The sequence below is a fragment of the Pholis gunnellus genome, assembly GCF_910591455.1.
Source record: "Pholis gunnellus genome assembly, chromosome: 15".
NCBI lineage: Eukaryota > Metazoa > Chordata > Actinopteri > Perciformes > Pholidae > Pholis > Pholis gunnellus.
The window spans coordinates 10,266,936-10,286,474 of record NC_136542.1 but is presented as its reverse complement, the minus strand read 5'-3'; the positions used below and the strand labels follow the sequence as shown (position 1 = coordinate 10,286,474).

At 39.9% G+C, this 19,539-nt stretch overlaps 3 protein-coding genes across 3 annotated transcripts in view; all 3 read right to left on the bottom strand.

Moving 5' to 3' along the window:
* selenon (selenoprotein N) overlaps positions 1-19,539 on the bottom strand; it is a 132,349-nt gene that overhangs the window by 7,204 nt on the left and 105,606 nt on the right. The gene's annotated exons all lie outside the window — the stretch shown is intronic.
* On the bottom strand, positions 300-2,743 carry LOC306707213 (akirin-2-like). The gene is made up of 6 exons (XM_079174593.1): positions 2,593-2,743; positions 2,088-2,261; positions 1,818-1,961; positions 1,554-1,703; positions 1,070-1,141; positions 300-926 (listed from the first exon to the last, which is right to left on the bottom strand). Exons 2-6 carry the CDS (start codon positions 2,257-2,259, stop codon positions 916-918), a joined length of 549 nt encoding a protein of 182 aa, XP_079030719.1. The 5' UTR covers positions 2,260-2,261; positions 2,593-2,743; the 3' UTR covers positions 300-915.
* LOC306707599 (cannabinoid receptor type 1B-like) lies at positions 4,430-5,860 on the bottom strand (the record flags this gene model as incomplete). The annotated part of the gene is made up of 1 exon (XM_079175114.1): positions 4,430-5,860. One exon carries the CDS (start codon positions 5,858-5,860, stop codon positions 4,430-4,432), a length of 1,431 nt encoding a protein of 476 aa, XP_079031240.1.

Here is a 19,539-nt window from a genome sequence, read left to right as displayed (position 1 = left end):
GCTGTGTATTAAGGGAAACATCTATGATATAGTACAGAGATCACATCGGGTGCTGTGTACACAAGATGTTTACAGTAGTACCTGCAGTGATAAGAGTCTCCAGACACTTATCTCAGAAAGGCTGAGCAAACGTTCCTGTACTGAAGGCACAGCTCAAATACGGATGCATAGAAGTTAATTGACAGACAACTTGTGGTGTAATGGACCTAATTTGATCCAATTTTCTTACAAAAAGACAAGATCAGTTAACGAAAAAACACACCGGTACCATAGAAATGTCTTAACATGCATCAAAACAATTGAACTCTTAAGATGTTTTATTTTTTCCAATAAGTACATTGGTTTCAAAGTAATACCAGCAAAACAAGTCAAAATAAATAAAACACTGGTAGGGAGAACAAAATAAAAAATCCAATTAGCCCACTTTATGCTCAATTTAAAAAGCAATGAACAGAGGACAAACTGCCAACACATTCGCTCTGTTCTGCCGTTTCTTCCCCTTCCTCTCAGATTGACCAGCAAACCTTAAGTAAAACTCTTGCACTGCTTTATCATATTTACATGTAACAAACAGAAAACAAGTGACAAAGCCTGGAATGCTGGGAATCATTACAAAAGTGAGATAACTGTAGGTACACGTACAGCAGGAGGAACATAGGCCACTGGTAGAGATAGGGTCCATTCATTTACATAAGGAAGCACCTAGTTGCTAACAACAGAGTGGTAACAACTGACAACAGCTTCATATAAACCTTTGCCCAAAGACAGAAATATGGCACAGTAAGAAAAGTTTCATTTAAACTAGCTAAACTGAATCTCTTACAATGATGAGCTTTTTTTTCTTTTCTTCTTTCTTGAGATATCACATGATAGCTTGCAGCAAGACACGTCTTGCAAAAGATTTCTGGGCCACACTCAGGAAACATCTGGTGAAGAGGGAGATGAAACGAAATACAAAAACCAGACTTTAAACTTCAGAAGGCGGAGCTCAAAGAGACATCCAAGACTTTTCTCGCAAAGTATTGCCAGTGAGGCGGGAATGTGGAAATGATGAAATGGAAGAACTCACAGCTTGCAGGTTGCTCGCCGAATCGTCGCATCAACTGATCATGTGTGAACTTCACAAAGGTGTCATATTGTTCTGAAATGACCAGATAGAAGAATTACTATTGTGCAACAAAGTGGGAAGACTTACGTACATTATTGGAATTAGTCTTCAAGGTTAAATCTTAACTATGATACAGATCACACACACTTGTGGTCAGGAATCAAAGCTGGCTTTGTGAAGTGAAAAAAGCAAAGAAAACATTTGCCTGTTATGTCACAATTTTGAGGATTTGCTTGCTTTGTTTACTTTATACACAGTAATGTAATAACTTCAAGGCATGACGTAGGCAATTAGAAATTGATATTTCATAGATTTAATTATGAATTTAGTATGCTGATACTTTTTTTACAATCAAAATAAAACTATAATAGTGATGCAAAGATAAGTGCAATAATCAATTTAAAGAAAGTTGACCATCATAACAACTTGCTCAATGTGCACCAACCTGCCAGTTTTGAAGTCATGGTCTCCTCGTACTCCTCCCGCACCTTCTCTTCCTTTTCTTTCAGCAGGCGTTCACAGATCATTCCAACTTGTCTGAGGGTGAATAATGGCTGTTCTTTTCTAGTAGGAGAAACGCCTCCAGAGGACGTTCCTGTGCAAATCAAACAAACAAAAAAACTAATTATCATGGCTTGTATGGTATTTCTAGTGGCCTGAGTACATGTCACGTGTGTCTCTCCTGTATGCAGTGTGTCACTCTACCGACCTGGCATGCTGGAAACATTCATAGTAGACGACTGGGATGGGGACTCTGGAGAATAGCAGCACTCTGGCTGTTGGTAGCCTGCATCTAGATGCTTCCTCTTTTGAATGCGTTTGTACTCCTGCTTGATGCTGTTGAGGATTTGTTCTAGTGGGACAAAAGAAAGTAAAAATGAAAGACAGAGAGAGGTAAGCTTATCCGTTTTCTGCTAGTGTGGTTCAACGTGTTGCCAATGCCTCTCCAGCCCCTGGTACCCAACACTGGTAACATTACCTGCACTGAGCCTTGACGACGATTCCCCAAATGGCGAGGGCTCCATGCTAAGGTACTTCCTAGGGGATGAGGACGAGTGGGACACGGGGATACATCTTCGTCTTTTAGGGGACGTGGGACTCATCAGAGGATCGAAATCCATGGTCCTCTTCAGGGTGGCTCCACACGCCATGACTGCAGGGTTTGAAAAAGAGGGGGGGGTGCAAAACAACGAAACAGAGCATTAATGAAGCGATAACATCTGTTAAGTTGCTAACCAAAGCTATTCTTTAACACGCCTTGCTAATTATAGTGTGAATTGTTCTGCTAAAACCAGATTCCTTCGCTCAGCAATACATGCTAACCATACTGCGCAGCTGAGGCTTTTTAAATATTTGCTAGCAAGCTAACGCTAGCTGTGCTTTGCTAGCAAATAATCAAAAAGAAAACAAAGCTAACGTTAGCTTTGGCTACCGTTGGTAGAACAGTGCGCTCCGGTGTACATTTGAATAAAACTGCTTCTTACCTTTAGGGTGGACAGTTAGTCCGTCAAACTGCGATCAACAACTCGTGTTGTTCTAAAAGTTGCTTCCCAAAAGTTGAGGTGACGATCCGCCGGCTGCGGGCCAACTGTCTGCCGTTATAGAGGGGAGCTAGCCAACGCAACTTAGCTGCTTGTTTTTGATATGGGGCTGTGGGCTGTCGGCTTCTCTGGCTTGTGACGTCACATGCGAGATGCGCCACAAGGCATTCTGGGTCATGTAGTTTAAACAGTAAATAATGAGAAATGGAAGGTTAACGTCGTCCTCGTTACAACCTCCTTGATGCAGGCTCCCTACATCGTCAACAATGCTCGTGTTTATTTTAACTTAGTTATATTTTAGCCTCGTTACGCTGTAACACCATCAGTATGATCAGTACATGGGAAATAATAAAGACAATGGATGACTGGTGTCTCTTATGTCTCCACAGGAGGGCAGTGTTACATAAAAAACATTATGACCATTTCTGACATGAAGAAACAACACAGATTGCTTAAGCGGGGTCACAAATAATTGCCACAACCTGTACTTATTCCTTAATACTGAATCTATCTTGGCGTATTCATATCCACCCCTTAGCCTGCTGCTTATTATATATATTACCACTATAGATTTGTACATTACTCTGCACTTCACTGCTTTATGCACTTCTGGTTGATGCTAAAACACACATCGCTGTCTCAGTGCTTGTACTCTGTGCAATTAAGTTTCATCTAATCTCATCAATTAAGTTTCATCTAATCAAATCAAACAAGCCAAAAAGGTCTGGCCTACAGCTATAAACACATAGTCACATACTCTCATAATATTTGCCGCAGGTGCGGATGTGATGTTTTGCTGATAATTCATTGTTTTATTGGAAAAAAAGGGCACCTGATATGTTGACAAAATTATGATAAAAATAGACAAATTTCATATATTTATTGAACTCATGTCTCTGCTTATACACACTGTTATGAGACACAATGGCACAATGGATGCTTCACGGAAATACCAAAGTGTAGCTCCTCAGAAAATGCTGTAACTGTTTCACAAGCACACGTTATAAGCAAGTATGTTACATTCTCAAATCACGACAGAATAAAGTTTTGATTTGATCAAAAAGCTGTTCATATTTCAAAGTTTGACTCACCATTTTGCGTTGCAAAGTAATAGTTTAACAAATATGCAATAAATAAAGTAAAATTACAATAAATTTCACAATATTATGGTCTTCATCAATAGCTGATTTCAAATCACTGATGGGATGCTAACTTTACTTACAAGCAGTGTGCTGTCATTCAAAACTGACATGTTGCATGAAGGTAGACACAGTTTCACCTTGCATTAATGCCACTATGATGTTATGTGAAAAAACAAAGAACAAAATGGAACGCCATATTTGTCTACCTTGAAGCTGAAATCTGTAACTTAATGCATATTCAAACGACAGCAAAGGTGACAGAGCAGCGCGTTGGGTTTGTAACGGCTGATGCAGAACCAAACTGGTTCTTGTGAATACCACTATATGGTTTACTGATAAACATTTGATCCAATTGGCATCATCATCATCAGACCTGTGCAACGTAACAAATCATGTTTCAATAACAGAGTAAAGAGATAATGCACAGTTTTTAGAGTTTCATTGCACTCCACCATACAGCTATAATAACACTAATAATAATTACAGATTTCAGCTTGAAAGCAACAGAAACTTGTTATTCAGTTCTGCATCTAAGTCATTTTTTTGGCACATTTCACAGTTACAGAGCAGTGCACTATGAGGATTGGGACTATTCTACAATAACTTCACAGTCGTATCAGAGCAAGGCAGCTTCTCTTTTAGACCGGCTCTGCAGTAGAAGTCTCAGTCAATCCAGAAACGGTAACCTGGGCTACTTTTACTCGAGGCTTTCCACAGCCGGCTCCATCTTTCCCCGCCCCGCCTGCTGCGCCTCTCACACTCCTGCTGTTCCAGTCACTCTCGGCGCTGTTGTCCAGAGGTTGCGTCGCTCCCCAGCACACATGGCAGATGTTGAGGAAGGCCCTGCGCAGGTCCTTGCTCCTCATGGCGTAGATCACAGGGTTCACGGTGGAGTTGAGCAGAGTGAGCATGCTGCAAAAGGCAAACACAGTCTTGATGAAGTCATTCACCTTCCCAAAGAGGTCATAAACCATGATGGCTAGAAGTGGGCCCCAACAGATGATAAGGGCCACCAGGATCAGAACCAGGGTTTTAGCCAGGCGGAGGTCCATCCGGGCCTGCTCGGGCCTCACCGTCTGCACTTTAGTCCCCTCTGCAGTGTAGACAATCACACTTCTTTGGGAGCTGCGGCTCAGCATGCGGACAGCATGGTGGTGGGATTTCCAGAGGATGAACATGTAGGCGTAGATAATGAAAAGGACCAAGATGCTTGTCATCCCGATCCAGAACATCAAGTACTTCTGGTCGATTAGAGGAAAAATGTCAGAGCAGACAGAGTTGAGACGCTTGCAGTTCCACCCCAGCAGCGGCAGCAGAGAGAAGACGATAGAGATGGCCCACATCACACTGAAGGCAATGACTGCTTTAGTCTTCGTGACGATGCGTTTGTACGCCATTGGCCTGTGGATGGAGATGTAGCGGTCGATCGCAGTGAGAAACAGACTGCCTACAGAGGCGGTGAAGGAGGCGATGACCCCGGCCAGCTTGAACAGGAAAACATTGGGGCTGTCCTTCCTGTGGAGGACATGGAAATCCAGGAAGCTGTAGACAAAAATGATGCTGCCGATCAGATCAGCCACAGCCAGGCTGCCTATGAAGTGGTAGGAAGGCCGAGATCGAAGCGTCTGGGAGTGTAGGATCACACACAGCACCATGAGGTTCTCCAGCACTGTAAATGTTCCCAGGGTGAGCGCCAAGATGGCGACTGCAAGCTGCTGACTGGGAGTCAGAATCATAAAACACTCCATGTTGTCCACCATGTCCTCCCCACACTGTGTTGCCCCTCCACTCCCCACAGATGTGGCATTGTTCAACAGAAAGTCTGATACGTTGGTGGGGAAAATGGGAGCGAGGCCGCTGAAAATGACCTCCTTATTTACAGGGACGAGTCCGGGGAAAGAGTTACTAATCGAGGCAGAGTGAGGCTTCTCAAAGTGGATTCGGTTCTTGATTAGAGTCGAGTCAATGGAGGTGTCGCCATAGCTGGCGTCGTTGGAGCCGAGATACTGGACACCTGTTGTTAATATACTCATGGTGGTGCCTGCTATCCTGTCCAAAGCCAGCTTCATGGCTGGTTTGTGGCTGTAGAGATGCTCAGTGGAGAGGAGTGCGGTGTAACAGCATTAGATCCATGCAAAAGGACGTCTATGAAGAAAAAATTAGATTTTTTTTCTATAAGGAATACGATACTTTATCCATTACATTACTTAATACATCTTATGACATAACAATTATAGATCTATATTAAAATATTTGAATACATGAAGTAACAATGGTTATTAAAGTAGAAAATATCTTAGTTGCTGGGAGATACTGGGGGAATATTCCTATCAGCCAGCTGACTCTAGAACAGATGCATCCCAGACAATAGTGGGAAACTGAACAGTTGATGACAAACCTTTGCAGCCTCAGGGGAAATCATTGCATTAAGTATGTAGGACAGACAGGCTTTCTTATTAATTAAAGCAGGTCATTAAGAATAATCATTGGATTAATTAGGCATCAAGGGAGAAACAAGATAAAGATTACACATATCTGTCCAATGAACCATTTACATTTTGATGCCAGTAATGATGATATCAATTATCAACAGTTAAGTTTGCATGAACAAGACAAAGAGCAGAAACAGTGCTTGCTAACAATTGAACGAGACATGGCCCGTTGAGAATGAAATGCGTTTAAAGAAACATATTTTACGTTGTGTCTAAAACCATTTGGGATCAAAGCTCGGCGAATATATTGGTCAATAATACAAATAATAAAAAAATAACCACTGACAAAGAAATTAAAATAGAAATAACAAATTAGCGCAAAAAAAACGTACCTTGATTTTGTAAGAACAAACATCTTTCCACGATCCATGACGATTTTTAAAAAAAAAATTAAACTGGGAGTAAACCAGTCTGTTGTCTTCACTCTCTTCACCAACAGTTGCAGCAACTCCTCAAATAACTGGAAGCGAGAGTGAGAAATTACAATTGTTGTTGTTTTTCTGATTTGCCGGGGGAATTATCGTTTGCTGACAATGTCAAATACAGTGAAGTCGGGCAGGCAGCTGGTAGAGAGAGAGAGAGAGAGAGTGTGTGTGTTTGTGCAAGCGGGCGGTGTAAAGGCTCCTTTTTGTGCGCTGCTGGTCACGTGGTCTGAGGTGTTTGAGCGCTGTCGAAAGTGCATCCCTGAGCATCATCCGCACGTATTTATACAAGAGCAAAACAGCTGCTGCTGGCAACACATGAAAACCAGCCTTCGTCTCATGTGTTTCATAGTTCAGTGTCCCAATTATAATATTATTATCAATAATAATAATAATAATTGCAATATCGACCATTTCTCTTTTAATGCCCTTTTGCTCCTGATTAAAACCCAATATTTTGAAATACCCTTCTATTTGCCACAATTCTAAGTCTTTTTTTATTTTTATACACCAAACAAGGACATATTTTATGGTCTGTATGATGTATGGGCTATGCATGAATACATACTTATTTTGTCATCCACAGTCAAATAAATGTACAGTATGTAATCCCACACAGTCACATTATTAATGTTTTGGGTCACTTAGATGTCAGTTTTATCTGATTTCTTCATTTGTAAGAACATCACACATGAATCAACATTTCTGTAAATGTGCCAGCGTTAGCCAGCTGGTTCATTCTCAACTGCAGTCCTTTGGTGAGATGTTCTAAAAACCACTGAAGTGACAAACTAAGAAATACAGTTTAACTCCCTGTTCGATCTTTTAAAAACAAAATATTATAGATATCCAATGACAGAAATACAAATAAACTTATTTTGGATTTGGGAGGGGCAGGGCTGTGTTAAAAGTACTGTCTAAATCAATCACAGATATAGAGCATTTGAAAATCAATTGGATTTATTATTGATCTACAAATTGACTATCGCAGCCCAACAATGATCCTTTTTGGACAGTGGTGGATAGTAACTGAGTACATTTACTCACAAATTGTACTTTTTAAGTTACTTATGCTTTATTTTCCATTTAATGCTACTCCACTATATTGACGTGGCAACTATATTACTTCACACATCAATAATTTAAATACAAATGATATGATGAGTTTATGATGCACTATACCAAAAGTGTATTGTTACAAATAGCTCTAACGTGACAACATTAACATGCTCTTTATTATGCATCAGTAAAAATACACCAGTAATATGAAACATCATAATATCACTCAGAAAAGAGTAATATTGCTGATACTTTAACTTGTCACGTAGTATCTTTACATTGTAGTTTAGGATTTTAATGAAGTAAAAGATGTGAATACCTCTTCCATAACCGCTTCTCTAATATGAATGTTACAGTGATCTCATAGTAGAATTTAAAAAAAGACACTGTACAGTGTCATTTTAGTGCAATTAAAAAGCCACAGTGCTATTAAAAGTCCTCATTGAATTTCCTCCACCATTAATCAATTTTCTTTTACTACAGTTAGGGGTCACATGCACACTATTAAGAGTCCTTTTCCTGTCCTGCGCAGCTGGGCAATTATTTCCACTCTGCACTCCCGGCAGAGCTATCTCCCAAATTACATGTATCTTGTTGTGGAAAATACATGACATTTGGCGATGCAACATCATGGGAAAACAATGAAAGACTGCGCACATGATGCCAGTGCATCCAGTTTTGGCAGAACAGAAGAGGCTGAGGAGTCATCCAACTAATTACTGAACACTTGTTATGCTGCGTTTGAAGCAGATTCAAGCAGCTATTGATTACTTGTGGCAGAGCAGTACGTCCAACATGAAGGTAGTTTACTCAGACAAAGTGAGTGAAATGTCTCGTTAACGACTGTTGATTGTGGAATTTCATTTAGATATGTGTAAATCGACTGTTTCATAGTCCATTGGCATCTTTCTTTTCATCAGGATAAAGTTTTAATGCGGTATTGGCTTGAAAGCTGCATCTATTATCTCTCGAAGCAGGGGGAGGGTATTGCAATCCGCATTCATCACAATAATTATCATCAATATTTCAGTGTCATTCTCACCAAGGCATCAGTGAGCGAGGGAGAGATTTCAAAGACAAAGCTGTGTGCGATGACAAAAGGCCCCAACACGACTGTTACAGCGATTCGTAGAAGTTCAATTTGTCTAAATCCTCTTCCACCATGTGGGCCCTGCAGTTATGGGAGGCTGCCGCTGTTGTTTCACGTCCATCTGTCTTGGTGGTGAATATTGCAAGTGATTTACAGTGATTGATTTTTAGCAGTATTCCTCACGAAAAGCACCATAATGCATCTCAGTTAATATTGATCCTTCTCCACTTACAGTCAGTTGTTATTTGAGTGGCTGCCTTCATTATAAAATCATTACTTTGACTCCACACAGGCTCGATTCCTCCAAAATAGACACATTCAATAAATATACTTGCACGCAAAAACATGTGAATTAAAGTACATTTTTATCCGATTTTGTTTAAGCTATTGCACAAGACCGTTCTTTACTTATTTTGTGAACTCAGGGCACAAGAAGTGTTTTACACACGCAGCATGTTACAAGACGAGACTGAAGCAGTCTCTGATGTGTTTGTATCGAAGGGTTGGAAGATGGGAGAGAGTGGGGAGAGAGAGAGACGGAGGGAGGGCGGGTGAGGAGGAAAAGATGCACAAATAGAGAAGGGGAGGAGGTTGTGGCTGAACATTGACAGTTGCCTAAACTGCCACTTCTATATTCTGTTCCTCCCCAGCTGGAGACACTTCATACTGTAGCCAATCTGAATTCAGATAATTTCAGCAAAAAGAAAGAGACACAAATATAGTGTTTACTAAATGTATTCAATATCGTTTTACATGTTTCTCATGTGCATCATTTCCTTTATCCTTTAAGTCATCAGCTGTCTGATCCTCATTAACCCCTTCATCAAACAATTTATATGTATCAACTTGGCTTCATAAGGCAAATCACAGGGATATGCTGATGTATTTTTAACACTTCTAATTGAACAAACGACTCCTCACCCAGGAAACAACATCAGAGGAATAAACAGGGAGGATGTTGAGTACGGAAGATCCCCACAATGTTTCTATCCTCCATCACATTATCAGGACAGATCGTCCTTGCAGTGAATAAACGCACAGCAGAGAGGATGAAAAAGTTGTTACTTCATACCTTCTGTGACTGAATTTTTTACTGTCTGCATCAAAACACCAAAACCGGCATGATACAAAAATATAGATTGTCAATGTTCAATACATTTCTTTTTTGCCCCGATCAGTGGAAATGCGTGACTTCCTGTTGCAGAAGTGGTGGATTTTCTTAGAATAGACAGACTAACAGCGTAATGGTCAGAGGGTAGAATCCCCTTCATGCACCATTTAATCACATAAAGACCTTTTTTAGGCTATCTCAGTAGAACACAGTGGTAATCACAAAGATTTAGCAGGTGGTTCAGTGAGTGCTCACTTGCGCAAACACTATGCAAATGAACGCTATGGGCACAGATGAATTACTCAGGCAGCAGAGCTACAAATCACAGCCCAGCTGAACTGTTTTTCTCAGTGTTATTTCTCGTTTTCAGGAGGAAGAGTGATTTGGTACCTACGTTAGTAGCCCTGTGGCTTCAAAGGAACAAACCCCAAATAGTAAGAGCATGTTTTGGAATCACCTTGCATTGTCATTGGCTGATTCAGAGCCAGAGAATAATTCATTTGCCCTACGTCCAGCTGCAGAGCTGCAGAGACTGACGAGAACCCCGAATGGACCTGACTGCCATGAGACCAACAGTCACCTCCAATCACATGGCCCTTTTCTGTCATGAGGAAGAAGAGTTGTGAAATGAAATGTATTTTTAGCTGTTCGCCCCCTCGTTCCTTTTATACACATCTTAATTGATGCTAACATTTAGTATTTGAAATACTTTAACGTCAGTCGTTTAATTAAGTATTCAAACCTGCAATAACTGGTCTTTTGGCCACTTGAGGGCTTTGGAAACAAGCCGTGAACACAACTTTGACATTTTATCACGTTTGGGTTGATATGGCTTGTTTGACAATTGCCTATTTTGACATCCAGCAGATAAGGAACGACATAAGCTTTTATTTGAGTCATGTCTCTGGCCACTCGATGAATTTAAGTGCAATATGTAGTCTCCTTTTAGCTCTGAGGGACATATGTGGCTCATTAGCTACTAAATGCTCCGCTATGTTCACCAACCTATGTCAAACTTTGTCTGCCATTCGTTGCTTGAGAGTGAACCAAAACAATAAAGTTTCCAAAAACCCAAACTATGAGCTGAAAGATGCGAAAACACTCTAGCTGAGGGGAATACAAATCATGGCATGTGATCCAATGGTGGTATAAAATATTGATAAGCTCCTTTACATCCTTATTTCAAATAATGTACTGCTGGTTTACTCTACAGATTTCTGGTGATACAGTAATGTGAAAGAGGGCTTGGACACAGTGGCTTCCTTTCTTCACAAAATACTGAATGAGGAATTAAAGTGACGTTGGTAATCACTAAACATTACTAATGTAGGGTCAATGAAACAATCAAATTAATTATAGATAGATATTTATTGTACAAAAATGTAAAAGTTATGCATTACAGACTGGATGATATTCAGAGTGCAGCACAGTGGTCGGGCTAACACTCCTATTTTGCATCATATTCAGGTATCACAGTTTGAGCTTCAGACCACGTGCATGGAAATGGTTCATACCCACCACAGTACTCATCCATTCTCATTCTGCTCACTCCATCATGGTTATTCACCCATTACTGGCAAATGCATCCAGCAAATGATTTCAGAGTGTGCTCACATCCTAGAGGAAGTTCTTTCATCACAGAGTTACTTTGTGTATCAGCTTTTAGCTTCATCACAAGACGAAGAGACTCCAACACAAACAAGCCGACATTAAAGAACAAAGGGTTTAAAATTGATCTGGGATATTTTTTACTGTGTTCCTCGATTAGCGCAAGGTAATAGCATCTACATTGCCTTTATTTAAATTGTGCTCACTGAATTCACTGCAGTCAGAGGAATTTAAATGCAGCATAAAGGTTTATCATTAAAATATGCTTCTGTTCTGGTGCGAGCATGCATTTGCTTGCATTTTGCAGGAAAAGCGAGATATTTCAAGTCTAGTATAGACATTGTCCAAATGCATTTGTGGTAAGCAGTAAAGAGCAGGTTGACTTAGTTGGTCGTTGGATGTTAGCAAGTGTTTTGCATTCACTTGAACATGAGGCATTACTGTTGTATTGACTGTTGGTAGGATGTGGGTTGTGTGTGAACTCATCAGCATTGAGAGAACAAAATCTGAATTGACTAATAAAGGGAAAAAAAAGGCTCCATCTGATGCTGATAAAAGTTTTTCTTCTCTTCTTTTAATATTTGTCATTCTCCCTCGAACTTTCTGCCTGCCCACTTTCATACTTAAAAGCGTGTCTGGCAAATAGATAATTTTAGATTTATTGTGCACTCAATTATGAAAACCCTTTGATCCAAAAATGTTTTATTCAAGCACAATCTTCTGGGCAATGCAGCATATCCACAGGAGGTGGAACAAAGTATCAGGGTCATGAGGGCAATAGCAGATACTGTATGCCAAGACCTTCTTCATAAAAGGCTTGGGTCAAAGATGAACATTAGTGACAGATGACATTTTAACTCTCAATGGCATTTAATTGCTGTGACAAGATACCTTACATTGTATTGTACAAGTGAAACATCCAAATCAGGTCAAGTATCTGGTACACCATCACAGAAAGACCACCGCGGCAGAAAATCGCACCAGTTTAATCAGAGTGCACGTAAATGCATGAAGTGAGTGGGTATATATTTTACCGGTCCTTTATTTCTGAATAATTTATTGAGAGCAGTAAAATGTAAGGGTACTAATAATATGGAAATGTAGAGACAAGAATGCTATTTTATCATCATCACATCATTTATTTATTACTGAAATCTTTACTCTTACTTTAAATCTAAAAGTTCAATTTCATGCTTTCCCGTTTATCACTCTTTGGACATTCTGCGGCCCTGCTATGTTCTGAGTAAAAGACTCTTGGTTGTTCTAGCTTAGCATTTCATTGGAATAAACTCTTTAGAAGTGTACCAACTATTCTGTCACGGTCCTGGGATTTTGGTTGTAGTTTGTTTCCTATTTTATTCTAAAAGTCCTTCTCCTCTTGGATCTTTTTTTAACTTGCTGCCTTTGTTTGTTTCCCCCCTGTGTGATTGTCTGCCTCACCCTTACTGCTTTCACCTGTTCTTCACCAGCCCTGTTGTCACCTCTCCCTCCTTATCTTACTCCTTTCCTTGTGTATATAGTCTCTGTGACCTGTCTTGGACTCTTGGTTTGTACGTTTCTTTGCTTTATTAAATGATTGAATGAAAGTATTTTCCTTGAATCAGCCTGAGTCTGAGTCTGCATTGGGACGTACCTGCCTGTGCTGCTCCTTGCATCCCGACATGTACACATAGTTACAAGTTACATTCATGTACTTCTCTCCTGGAAACATCTAAGGAAAGTATTTCAAAACTATCAGGAATTTTTATGCAATTTTGTAACTGCCCACAAAATCATCAATGTTAACAAATAAATCAAGAGCGTTGTGGGAGGCTCTAGGACTGACACATCCAGCATTTGTGTCTTAGTTTATTGTAGTGTCATGGATGCAGCTAATGCATGCAGGTCTATAAAGATTGCTTATTGTGAGATTGTTTGTGTATTATTGACATTTTCCTCATGTCCTGGTGTATTGCAGGGTCAACAGTTGAACATGAGCAGATTATCACCAAAATACGCTATCTGTGTAAACGTGTCTGTAAAGACGCAGATTTTTACAAAGTAATAGCCCATGAAGACAGATTTGATGATAATCCCCGTCAGGTAGAGCTCATATCTCCCCCTCCTACAGCAATCACAGCCATCTGGGCTGGAAAATAGATTGACGGCTGCAGAGCATAAACAGCCCGGCTGGCCATCCGCCATCATGCTGAACTTGGCGAGCGGTGACGATTCCTTCACTTCGTACCTATACAACCCCCCCCACTTCTTATCACTTCACAGCTTGTGGCCTGATTGACTTCAGACTTACACGTATATGGCTAAACCTTGAATCATCTGTGGATATTATGCACTAAGACAGCCCTGCATTACAGAACAAGTATCAGCAATACATATTAAGTTTTAGGAGCCTTTTTTTTTATTTTAGCAATTTTACTATTCTCCCCTGGTTCTAAAATGTAATTTGTCTGCAGTGCACTTTTGCCAAATGGAATGAATATCTTTCAGGCTGCTTGAAAATTAAAATGTTTCTTTCCTTTCACTGATTTGTTTTTTTTCTTGCATTGATATTTGTATGTATTCTCATCCATCCCTCAAGTAATAACAGTGAAGACCTGCAGAAAACAACGCTTCTGTGTCTAGACAACAACGATGAACCATCTTCTTTCTGATTTACAAGCTGAGAGGATTATATAAACTGTACCCTGTCTTTGTAAGCATTTCAGGTGCATCACCATGGAGACACTGCTGCGCCATAACTGCACAAGGTCGCCCGGCTTACACCAGCGAGCGTGTGTGTTCGTGTGTGTGTGTGTGTGTGTGTGTGTGTGTGTGTGTGTGTGTGTGTGTGTGTGTGTGTGTGTGTGTGTGTGTGTGTGTGTGTGTGTACATTTGTGTGTTTAACTCTGCAGGGACTTTGAGACAACACAAAAGAAGTAATCCAAAGTTGGTGTGATGATAGCGTATTTGAAAGGCTGTGGATGATGAACGTGTCATGTTCGGGTTCTGTTGTTATTTGAGTCTATCAACACGTCAGGCTTGTTGTGATGCTTCAGGCTCGACTGCTTCTTCTCTCCTTATTGATGCTGTGTGCCTGTAGCTTTTTTTTTTAGGGGAACATGAGAGTGACAGATCAAATTTTTATGTTTGCCATTGTATCAGTCCGTGTGGTTTCATCAAAGGGTCAGGATGACTCACTGCTTTAAAAACGTGCTCCCATAAACATGTATCCCAATATCTCAGTATGAACTTTTATAGGAACATGGTTCTAAATCTCCAGCAGTGGTTAGTATTCATACAACCAATCCAATGAGGAGAAAAAGAAAGCAACAATGCATTCATCATTCTCTCGGTACTATCCAGCTGGTCTGTGGCTCTCTCCTCCAAGCCTTCTTTTTTCATGCTGAACTCGCCATGCTTTCAATTTTAAAAGCTGCTTTTGTCTATATTTTAAAACTAAAACTTCAAAACTGGCCCCCAAGCAGTCAAAAAGACACTTCTGGTTTTAAAGAAACGTTGAATTCAGCCAACAGGAGTAAATTAGTTGGGGACTATTTTCAGAAAGATATTTGGTGCTCTGGTGAGCAGCATCACGTGGAATAAAATCCAGGTAACAGTACCCATGTTCATTGTGTTAAAATAAAATGTCACACAGTGGAACTTTGTGTTTCATTGTTGTTTTTCTAACAATGGAGCTCTGTGGCCCATTTATCCTTTCATTTGTATTATAAGTCACACAAAACATGGTTCTCAAATATAAATACACTCTTTGCCCGATTTGTATTTGCAGGTTTCTTGCACCTCTTTTCAGAATATGAGTAACATTAGCAAACGTGTTATATCAGTTTCGGCTCAGCGGTTTCAACCAGTTTTGGGTTCACGCAGGTTCAACCCTCATCAGTCTTTCTCAAATACATGTTTGTGTATGAGGTCAAAGATCATGACCACCAGAGTTGTGAGTTCATTGTTAAGTTTTGATTGATTGATGACGTGTCACGCAACAACACCTGTTCCTACAAAGAAATCAGCATTTTATCAATTTCATTTTCTAATGATTCCCAAATTCGGATTCACTGAATGTGAGGCTTTCTGCGCATTTCACAGTTTGCTTTGCCAAGTCTGTGTGTGTGTGTGTGTGTGTGTGTGTGTGTGTGTGAGAGAGAGAGAGTGAGAGAGAGAGAGAGAGAGAGAGAGAGAGAGAGAGAGTTAGTGGTCTGTGGCGTCAGAGGAGGTGTCTAGATTACTTCTTTGATGTATGAGCTTTGGGAGCTTGGGACAGACAGCCTGATATTACATTATTAAAGCCGAAAGGTTTTGGCTATAATCATTTGAAGACGTAAATATATTAGTAGCGATTTGTTTTTCACCTTGTCTTTGAGGTGTCATTACTGTCCGAACAGCCATCTGGTTCTGTTCAAAAAGGCACTGTTGACGTATCAAAGGATAAAGTATGTCTGTCATTTTCAGAAAATATCAGAAGCATCTACAAAAAAAGCTTCAAAAGCTTCCTGTCCTCTTCCTGTCCTCCTCTTTTTTTTTATTTGTGCCTGCGTGACTTTGCATGCCCTGCTAGCATCAACAATGCTTCTATTTGTATCAAAATTACATTCGATTTCTCCCAAAGAGTTTTTTTTTGTGTTGGTAAAATACAAACTAACAGATATGCCAACAGTAATACATCCAACAATTGGACACCTAACTCTCTCCTGAAAAATAGCCTCAGTGATATTGAAAAGATACAGGGGAAGTAGTGGTGTAATGAAAGGTCGTGTTAAGCATCACCGTTCTGTTCTGTTGCTCTCTATTTTGTTTTGTAAGTTGTTTTACCTTGAAGCTGAAAGCAAACAAGAAATGTGAGACAGCCTCCTAAAAATGCAAAATGCAATTATCTAAAAAAAAAAAGATAGAAACAACCCCACACAAGAATGTTCACTGCACCAGAATACAAAGATGACCATCTGTTATTTAGTCGCAGATGCAAGGTCGATTTTACAAAGGATGGCAATAGAATGCAGTGTCAGTATTGTAATTATCTGCTGATCGCCCGCGCATGCTTTTAGTTCCATGTGAGTGTGTTAAAGTTGAAAATGCAGTCCTGACCAACAGCGTCCTTGCCTCCGGTTACCCTCAGGTAAACACTGTTTGCATTGTTAGCGCCGTTAGCAATGTGCCGCAAAGAGCCGTTGAGAGGCAATCGAAATGAAACCAATCTCGGATCTTGCACTTTAAACCAAAGTTTTTGCAAGAGGAAATATGACCTCACTGTGGTGCTGAACAACAGTATAGGGGCTCATTGTGAACAATAACAGGCAATACTGTTGTAAATAATGCACAGTTAATCCGATGACACATAAGACATAAGCAGACAATTTCCTGACTTTGCACGTTTCCATGCTACGGGAAACCAACCTACCAAGAACATCCCGCGAAAATACCTCTACAACAAAGCGGATACAAATAATAGAGAGAACATAAAAAAAGATGATAAATGAGCCAAGAGGAAAATAGATGAGGGTCTTAACTGGACACATTTTGTGGTGTTGTTGTTTTTAGTTTTTGTTAAAGCAAGCTGTTATTACGCTATTTTTTTGGAGGGATAATCAGTGATTGTAAAGCAGGAAACTCTTTTCGCAACAGGCTCCATATTTGAAACTGCTGCCTCCCATTTTAATCAGGCTGTAAACGGTGTCCCGTGGTGAGTAACCCTTTCTTCACATCCTGCATGATGATTGTCTGATTGTTTAGGGCTGAGAGAGTAATCAAATGGCTGTTGAGTGAGACTTTGTGTAAATTACAGCTGCAGGAACTTATATTTTAATTATTGTTGTCTTCATCTTTATTACACTTCAGGTAATCTATCGCAATTTGAACAGCATTATTAATCATTTAAAGCCGTTATGATACTGAGACATTTTCTGACCACCTATAATTACATCGGTGTAATTCTAACTCAAAATTCAAAATCTATAAATGAACTTCATAAAAACTGAAATCATGCTTGTAGGGTGAAAAATCAATACCAGGGGTGTGGAGTGCATATTAAAATCATGGTCTGTTTGGAAAATGTAATTGATTCATGCTGTTTGAAAATAACAATAAGATTAATTTCTCAGTTGATAACACCATATCACTCACACACATCAGGTGTATTCCCCATCAAACGTTACAAAACAAATTAAAAAGTCTTGTGCGGATTAGCCTCTTGTGACACCAATCTTTGATGAAATCCAATTAGACAAAAGCAATTTCATGAGCCCACATTATCTCACTTTAGCTATTGGTGTAATTCATGCATGCACAGATTTCACTTTTCAGCTTCAGAAATATAACCTCTGGACCCGCAGGCAGCAAGAAATATATTATAAAAATCTTTGTCGAGGGAATTAATCAATTAACCGTTACAGTCAAATGCAAATCACACCACTGAGCCAATCAAAAGAGCGTGATCGATGAGATTGAGGTTAAAACACCAACTACACAATGTGTACTGTCGTCTTACAGTGAGCTCAGTCTCAAATATTAATCTTGTGCTTCCCAGTATAATATTATTATCAAGATCAGCCATTACTGAGCTCATTTAAAAGGAACATTTTGGAAAATATGAGGTCAGATATTATTTACTATGCAGACATGAGAGTGGTATCAATCTTTCATCTACTTCTCTGCAAGAAAAACACATTTGTGAACACATTACTAGTAGTGTCAGAAGAGGGCACACATCAAAGCTGGTTCCATTTAACCCTACAACAGAGCATCCATCAGAAAAACAACATTCCACTGTGTCTGTTGTAGAACAATAAATCCAGTTATGTCAGCTGGGGACAAATTTGTTCAGTGCTAAAGTATCATTCACGCACAACAGGTCACAAGAGTCTGAAAGGAATACTAAGCATGTTCATTATTCAGGAGTAGCTATGAATCCGAGAGAGCCGTGGCAATCACATTAGCCGATAAACACAGAGGACAAGGAAGACGCCTACAAGTTCCCGTGGGAGAGCTTCCAATTAACACTCAAGCTTTCTCTCTGACGTGATGGCTGGCTCAAGAATGTGAAGAGATGGAAGGACATGCAGAGAGAGAGAGAGAGAGAGAGAGAGTGCTCAGGCATACACACAGGGAGGGAAAGCATTCATTTGTAAAGGCGAAAGATATGTACTCTATGAGATTTATGGTCTTTAGAAAACTAGTGCACACTGTGAATCTTTTCTTTGAAATAAAAAAAATATGAATACATGGTTTTATTAACAACTGTTAGTTTGATTGTACAGACCTTTATGGTCCCCAGAGGATAAATCCTAATTACTTTGGGGGAGCCTACATTTTTTCCTTTAGCGCCAACATGAGGTACATGTGGTCAAACACAGCTGTCGTTTATCATGTCAAAATATGGAAAAGTGAAATGGCAGGAGCTGCTTCTGCCATTTTGCATCTTGAGAAGGTGGCACTGCGATATTTACGCATATACAAAAACCTGTTGATATCCAAGTCCTTCATAATGCTTAAAATAGGTGTATTTGTCCTTATGACTACAAATGTGGGCTTTTCTTTTGGGCATGCATTTCTACTCCAACTTTGCAAACTATTGGCTAGTTGGTTTGTGTCCAACGCACAGAGACGGTCTAAAACAGGACAGAGGTTGTGTGTCGCAAAAGTGTCGTAAATAAAAACCTATTGAGACCCATATTCCAAATGTGCTCTATACACAAAGAATGCTCCTAAAACCTGAATAATATCAGCAAACCCCACACGTCTTAATTGCTCCTTTCGGAATAAGACCTAATTCGAAATACCCAAAAGGAATATGATGTTTATATGAGCCATCTCAAATTCTGAATATTGTCACAATCACTGTCTTATTAGTTGTATTGTTTTTCTTTTGTCTTAATGACTCTCGTGGTAAAACCGCCCTGTGCAGGCTCATCTTTATCTGCCTGTATCTCCTCAACAGCACCTCCTCTTGTGTTTTGCTTCACAAAGACTGTCGAAC